Below are 7,718 nucleotides of genomic sequence, written 5' to 3'. Positions count from 1 at the left end.
TTGATCAATTGGCAAGGTTGGCCAAAAAACAAACACAACAAAAAGATAAAAAGCAACTCTGAAAGAGCCACAAAGGCAAGCTAAACTAATGGAGACTTGTATTATCATATTCTTGGAGATTGAATTTTGCTTCTTTGTAACCCCACCTAAGGAATTCTACATGGAATCATTTTAACAAACTACTTATCCTATGTGATTGGAGTTGATTTTTGTGTGGTTGCCAAAGCAACTATCTTTAAAGATATTATGCATTAAAGACATTATGCATACTAAAGTACAAAGATTCATTGAAGTTTTAAGTCTTTCAAAAGTCATCATTTAGGTAATATATGTGCTAGTTGAGTATGGACGTTTTTACTCAAGTTTTTATTGTGTCTTCTCTCCCAAGCACTTGGCTGAAAACATTCTTTACCACTTGGCGCCGTATGTGAGATGCAGTACATGACATTTCCTGTATCTCTCTTTGACTTTCAATATTCTTTCATTTTCTCTTCCTGCATGCACGTTATCTATCATTGTCTTCTTGTTCTTCCTCTTATTGTCCATTAATATTATGAGGGGTTTCAGTGCAGCAATCTGCTTTTCACACAAGCCCAAGTTGAAAGCAGACAAATGGAATTAAATATTCTAAACATGCCTTCTCCTTGTTATCAACTAAATGGGAAAATGGCTAGCTTCAGGTGCTGTATTTGGTCTAGCATATGCACTCCGAAGGGTGGTTCTTGAGTCAGCATACATATGATCTAATCTTTGAATGCAAAGCTGTTGCCAAACAGGTCACCGATATCCATTTTTCGATGCTTTGATATATTAGTTCAGCAATTTGATATCTTAGTTGAGCACGGCCCCAAATCCTCCTCAGGGAATCTAAACCAATTGAGGCTTCTGTATACATAGTTCAGAAATCCACGTTTAATATAAGAATCCAAAAGCTGGATAGTTCTTGAGATGCTTTGTACTTGCCAGTCCTCTTTCAAGAACATGCTTGTGCTCAGCAATCCACATCAACTTGCTTATTGAATTTAGAGGATTCCTCAAAAAAGGCTTTTAAATGCTGATATGAATAGCCAACATCATCAACACCACACATCTCCCGGATGCTGTGCATAGAAAGTTGTGGTGCTCCAATGTCCACAGTACGAATGCCAACACCACTTGCTAGGATAGGACCAATGGTAGAACCACATGCCATGTCATTGCGCACCACGAAGTCCTGATCCACAGATAGAGGGAAGGTGGATAGACGTTCAGATGACATAATATGCTCGTGCATGCTGTTCAACCAATCAATGATAACTCTATGCTCACAATATCAAAAAGATATCAAGCTATCGCTAATGTGGAACCATCGAGAAGTAAAATTAAGCCTGGAGACCAACCTGAACAGGTATACTGCGTTTTTTCCCAATTTGTCGAAAAATGAGAGCAGTGACTGCATTCGTGGCATATCGTTGGTTGGCATTATGTTTGATGACAAGACCCTTGTGCATTTTTGGCTGATGATTTTCGTCATGCTTATCCTACAAAGCAACGTATTGTAAGTCCTCACCAGAAGCAAAGACACAGTTCATGGATTGGTTCAGTAAAAGCCACTTTTTAGAGTAGCAAAGCAGTTACAAATCTATAAGTGTTCCTTCAGACATCCTCTTTCTTTAGATAACCACAAGACATGGCATACCAGATAGTTGGGGTGTAAGCAATGAGCCATGTCTGCAGAAACCAGCAAGCTTTTCTGAACCGCTTTATCAACCAAAACCTGCATGAGAATGCACAAGAATAACGAAGCAGAAGCACATCAAATTCTTATATACCTGCTTCATCTTCTAAAGCCTGACCTTCGTCAATATTCCAATCTTAGGTCGCCAAAAAGGGAAAAGGCTAATTTTACTCAATCAGATTATTATATTATCTGAAAGAAATGGGAGCTCGCATATATTTTGTACAAAAGATTATTGATTTGAAAAATACCAAAATAAAATTAAATGATATACTCCATTTTTTAAATAAATCAAATCATGTACTTATAGGGCTGAATTGACAAGTGTGAAAGCTGACAGCTGATCTGCTTCCGAAATTTAAACTACGTGGGCCACGTAGGAAGAGACAGGACTTGCATTAATCTCCCAATACTAAACATATCAGGATTAATAGCTGCACAGGATGACTTGTTTCACATAGTTACAAGACTGGCCCTTGTGACGTAAAATATAACATTCAGCATCTTACAGAGAGTCTGATACTAAGCAGCTAATCATACCCAAGAAGTTGTATCAGGTTGATGTGCTGCTTCTTCAAAAACACGTAGCAAGACTGAGGACTCAATAGCTGCAGCATAAATTGAACATCATTCTGTAGACAGTAAGTACATGTGAGTCGTGACAGCCTAATGAGGGCTAATAGCCTATTGTGTGCAGTTATTCCATAAGGCTATTGCCCAATGCCTATTTTGTTACGAGGTAAAGTCCTTCGACAGTCACGAGGTAAGCTTTTGTGTCACACCTGCAAATTGTGTGTACTCCTTCGTTCATTTGTGGGCTATGGCTTTGCATCACGCAATGACAACTTCTCCATCGACAATTTATCCTGCATAGTTCAAACTAGAGGAGCACATCTGTTTGTGGCTTCAGAATTTCCCAGCTTTTTGTACAAGCTCTTTGCAATCTTTCCTGTTTTGCATCCCTCGTCCAAACTTCAAATTACCACAGGAGCGCCCTGTTTGTGGCTTCACAATTCTACGTTCTTTTCATAGAGATTTGCAATGGCCATGTCAAGGGGCATGGAGGGGATCTGTGTGTAGGTTATTCAGCCTGTTGGATCTGGGATGTCACTATGCAGGTGTATTTATTGCCAGCATTAATTTCAAGGTGATGCAAAATGGATTCGAGCACACATTTTGGACACCTGCAAGGTTGGAGTGAATGCTTATCCATCTGCACCCGCATCTACTAAAGATATGTGCTTGAAGATTGATATGAATCAAGATGCTGCAGCTGCTATGCAGTATGAGGAGGGACAATTGTCCATGGGAGGTGTGCTTGTTGTTGCGTGCACAACCACACCTTTGGCGATTGCAAAGAGGCCATGGTCATGGAATCAAAGACAGGGCCAGCCGTCGATCAAACAGGCATGGAAGAAATACCACAGAGATGAGGCCAGAATTGCATTAAGAAGGTTCTTTGCAAATGCCATCCCGTACGTATTTTCCTGGATATGGTACGGGCCATTGTAGAGGCTGGGCCTTCTTTCAAGCCCCCTTCTTATGAGACTCTATACATGAAAGACCTGAGGCAGGAGGTTACAAGCCTTGATGCCAAGTTGGAACAGGTGAGGGAGAAGTGGGGCAGGTATGGATGCGCCATCGTATGTGACAGCTAATTGAATACGAGGAGGAGGCTCATTATAAATTTCCTGGCAACTTCAACTTATGAAAATATGTTCCTGAATCTGTGGATACCAGCGGCTTACTATAAATTTATTTACGTGCACTTGAAAGAAGTTACAGAATGTGGTACAGGTTGTGATGGATAATGCTAGCAATAGATTGAGAGCTAGTGACCTCTTGGATGAGGAATTTCATTGTATTTTCTTCATTGGTGGCACAGCCACTGTTTCGATCTTCTTTTTCAAGACATTGGCAAGTTGCCATGGATTGCACCTATACTAGAACAGGCACCCATCTATTTTCATGTTCACCACAGTGTTATAGGTTTCGAGGCATTGTAGAGTCTTGCTACATTGTGATTGCAAATCTTTTAAATGAAAAGGTGTATGTTGAATTGCGTAAGAGTGTCATTTGCAAACTCTGAGTCCAATAACTTCTCTTAGCGATCAAGAGCCGCATCCCACTAAGGCCCGCCATCTGAGAGTACAGACAATAGCCCAAAGCCTCTACCACAAATAGAAAAAGGAAAGGAGGAGAGGGTATCCCTACCATACAGAGCGGGAGAGGGTGAAGGCGCCTCCCATGTTGATGGAAATGGAGGGAGCAAGAAGCAAGAGAGCAAGAGAGCAAGAGAGTGTGAGCTGAACGTAAGTACACTCAATAGTGAACTGAAATGAAGTAAGTACAAAAGAGAAGTGAGGGGTTAGGGGTTTTGTCTAAGTGACAAAACCCTATCTTTTCCTCTAACTGTAGTTAGGGATTAGACTGTGGTTAGGGAAAAAAACCTCATTGACGAAAAAGTGCCCCTAACCTACTTATTACAATACATTGGCCACTGCCTAGAATATTATAATAATTCTAACACCTCCCTATAGTGCCAATGTGGTGTACAAGGTAGTGATCAATCACCAAAAGGAGATAAGTTTAGGACACTGCAAAATGCCTCAAACTTCTCACGTGAAAGTGCTTTGGTGAAGATGTCTGCAACATCGTCATGTGTTGACACATAGATCATACTGATCTCCCCTGCATGCAGCTTCTCTCTGACATAATGATAATGAACCTCAATGTGCTTCGTGCGAGCATGAAACACAGAATTCTTTGCCACTGCTATAGCACTCTGACTATCAGTGAGAATTGGAGAAGGACCCTCCAATAAGAGACGAAGATCAGCGAACAAACGTCGTAGCCAAACACATTCAACTGTCACTGTGAAAGCTGTCTTGTACTCAGCTTCACATGAGGAAGTAGCCACTGTAGATTGCTTCTTGCTCAACCAAGAAATGCAAGCTTTGCCCAAAAAGAAACAATTACCACTAGTGGACTGCCTGGTATCATAGTCTCCAACCCAATCTGAATCACTATAAGCATGCATCTGCAAGTCACCCCTCCTTGGAAAACATCAAGCCATAAGACTTTGTGCCTTGCAAATAACGGAAGATGCGTTTTACAGCCTGCCAATGTGTTGTCTTTGGGCTGTGCATATACCTGCTCACCTGAGATACTGCATACTGAATATCGAGCTTAGTATTACACAAATAAATGAGGCATCCAACAGCCTGGCTGTAAAGTGTGACATCCACTGATTCACTTGTATCATACATAATAAGCTTCAGCCCCGGCTCCATGGGAGTGGCTATAGGCTTGCAATCGTGCATGTTGAACCTATCCAAGAGCTTCTACACATACTTGGATTGAGACATAACGATGCCACACTTGTCATGTATAAACTGGATCCCCAAATAAAAATTTAACATGCCCAAATCTATCATGTCAAATTCAGCTTTCAACTCAGCATGTCATCTACATAAAGAATGATGACCAAAATATCCCCCCCATCCTTCTTGATGTAGAGGGTGCTTTCCGTGGCACTATTATGTAACCCCTTACTTGCCAGGAATGCATCAATCTTGGCATATCATGCACGTGGGGCCTGTTTCACCCCATATAAAGCTTTGTTCAGCTTGCAAACCTAAAGTGCATTGCCAGAAAGTTCAAATCCAGGAGGTTGTTTGACATAAACCTCTTCCTGTAAGCCTCCATTAAGGAAAGCTATTTTTATGTCCAACTGATGGACATTCCAAACAAAATTTGCAGCCATGGCAATAACTGACCTTATGGTGGTCATCCGAGATGTAGGAGCAAAAGTCTCCTCATAATCTATGTCCTTCTTCTGTGCATAGCCATTGGCAACCAGCCTTGCCTTGTACCTGTCAATGAACCCATCTGTTTTCCTTTTCACTTTAAAAACCCACTTGGTACCAATGGCAGGCTTACCTGGTGGCAAAATCCACAACATCCCAAGTCTGATTTTGCTCAAAGGGATGCGTCAATTTTATGAGCAAAAACCTATGAGCAGGTTTATCCGAGCGTGTTTTTCAAGAGATTTTTAAAAATGTTTTTCTTTAGGAAACATGGTTTTTACACTTTTATTTTCACTAGAACTAGATCCCTTTATCATAAAAATATACACACTAGTCACTCATTCATTTTTACACAACATAATTTTCTTATTTAGAGACATTCCTTTGTAGCCCTGTTATTACCTTAAAAAAGTGTTGATTCCTTTAAGAAACATTCCTCATAATCACTCTCAATGTAATAATACTATGCATATATAATTACTTATTAACACATTTATATCATATGGCAATATCTTTTTAGTGTTTTTATAGCATATTTATGGACATGTTTCTAAAGAAGTTTAAATTACTATAAATAAGTATTAACTTGGGCTTATATATCACTCTCATAAAATACATGTAATATTTAATACTATATATGAAAAATTTTCCAAAATATAACTCCATAGATGTGCTCAAATGGGGTGTTCCGATCAATTTGAGTGGTTGAATGACTATATTTGGACATTGGATATGAAAGTTATGTCACTTTTAAAAGTGCTGTCCAAGGTAGTTTCGCCAGCGAAACTACCTTGGGAGACTTGCTTCAAAGGGGTTTCGCTGGCGAAACTACCTGGATGGCTTGCTTCAATGAGTTTTCTTTGAAGAAACTCTTTCATGAAGATAGGTTGAGAGAGGGTTTTCAATGTCACCCCCTATTAAGTAAAAGTTGTAAGAAGGATCATAAGGGAATTTTCATAGAGAAGTCTACTCTACATGTGGGTTTCTTCAAAAGCCATCCCATTATGCTCTCACCATTCCTACAGATTAACCTAAAGATTTTTGTATAAAATAGGTATTGCTATAATACTTTGCATATTTCTAAGTGAAACTATGTTTTCTTCTGATCGCTATAATTTCCGAGCAACTCTTACGGCACCATCCTTCTTAAAAGGATCTTGGCTAGGATCTTGTAGGATAAGAAGGATCTTGGCTAGGATCTTGTAGGAGGTATCCAACAGAGTGATTAGGCGGTGACATTGTTGAATATCTATCGATCTCTCCCCCTTTGAGATCAAACAGATCCACCCCGAACTCAATAACAAGGGAAGCCAACCGGAGTCAAAGATGTCCTTAAACCAAATGCAAGGGTGTATGAACACGCTCCCTGCAACACCTAAAGAAAGACGATATCAATCCGTCCTCACAAGGGTACTTCTTGGGCATGAGGGCGGCCATCACATATCTACTCATACTGGGAGAGACCACTGACGGAGTGTGCCTCCATACTAACTCGCCAGGCTGTAGCCGGGGGGGGCTCCCCCTCAGACTTAAAACAACTAACGATAGAATTCCGTGATCATCTCTAGCATATCCAGAGGGTTTGACTCCCAGAAAGTGTTGTAGCTGTGTCCCTACAGAGTGTAGGGCCACCACAGATGACATCACACATAGCTCTAAAGCCAAAGATCATGAGGCGCTATGTATTGAATACATTGCATAAGGACTAAGTATCATGGTCCCGATCTTGGCAAAGATTTTAAATGAAGCCTTGACTCTTAACACCGTCATCCCTGTTCACAAGTCAAGGGATCCCATGAGCCCGAAAAACTACAAGAGCATCTTGATCATGTCTAAGATCTATGCCTAGGTACTTTGAGGTTAGCTAGTTTGCACAGCGACAGGGACTTAATGATGCTAGACAGACAGGCTTCAGCACTGATCATGCAACTCTAGATCACATCCTCACACTCCAAGGTGTCATTGAGGAGTCCAGAGCATGGAGACAGAGGGTTTTTTCTTGCTTTGTGGATTTTTGAAAGGCCTTTAACATAGTGCCGTAAGCCCATCTCATCAAATACCTATAGAAATTGGGATTTGGTCACGAGATTTTCTAGGTAGTCATGGCACTTTATGAGAGAGTTTCAAGCAAGCTTCGAATGACTACACAATGGACAAACGAGATCAAGACTACAATTAGGGTCAAACATGGC

The 7,718-nt window shown here is 40.6% G+C and overlaps 1 protein-coding gene across 2 annotated transcripts in view; it reads right to left on the bottom strand.

The window, feature by feature from the left end:
* Positions 1 to 630: 630 nt before the first annotated feature.
* The window catches only part of LOC147905644 (Zn-dependent exopeptidases superfamily protein), a 74,403-nt gene continuing 67,315 nt past the window's right edge, over positions 631 to 7,718 (bottom strand). The window contains exons 9-11 of one of the 2 annotated variants that reach the window (XM_087373731.1): positions 1,679 to 1,756; positions 1,380 to 1,520; positions 631 to 1,213 (exon numbers count right to left, since the gene is read on the bottom strand). In XM_087373731.1, the coding sequence (XP_087229857.1) occupies positions 992 to 1,213; positions 1,380 to 1,520; positions 1,679 to 1,756 (441 nt within the window). In that variant the 3' untranslated portion in view covers positions 631 to 991. The remainder of the gene's footprint in view (positions 1,214 to 1,379; positions 1,521 to 1,678; positions 1,757 to 7,718) is intronic. The other variant, XM_087373721.1, reaches the window with a different exon arrangement.

This window comes from Dipteris shenzhenensis, chromosome 1 (assembly GCF_047967505.1).
Source record: "Dipteris shenzhenensis isolate YYH24624 ecotype China chromosome 1, Dip_SZ_1.0, whole genome shotgun sequence".
Taxonomy (NCBI): Eukaryota; Viridiplantae; Streptophyta; class Polypodiopsida; order Gleicheniales; family Dipteridaceae; genus Dipteris; species Dipteris shenzhenensis.
This window is presented reverse-complemented; position numbering and strand designations above follow the sequence as displayed.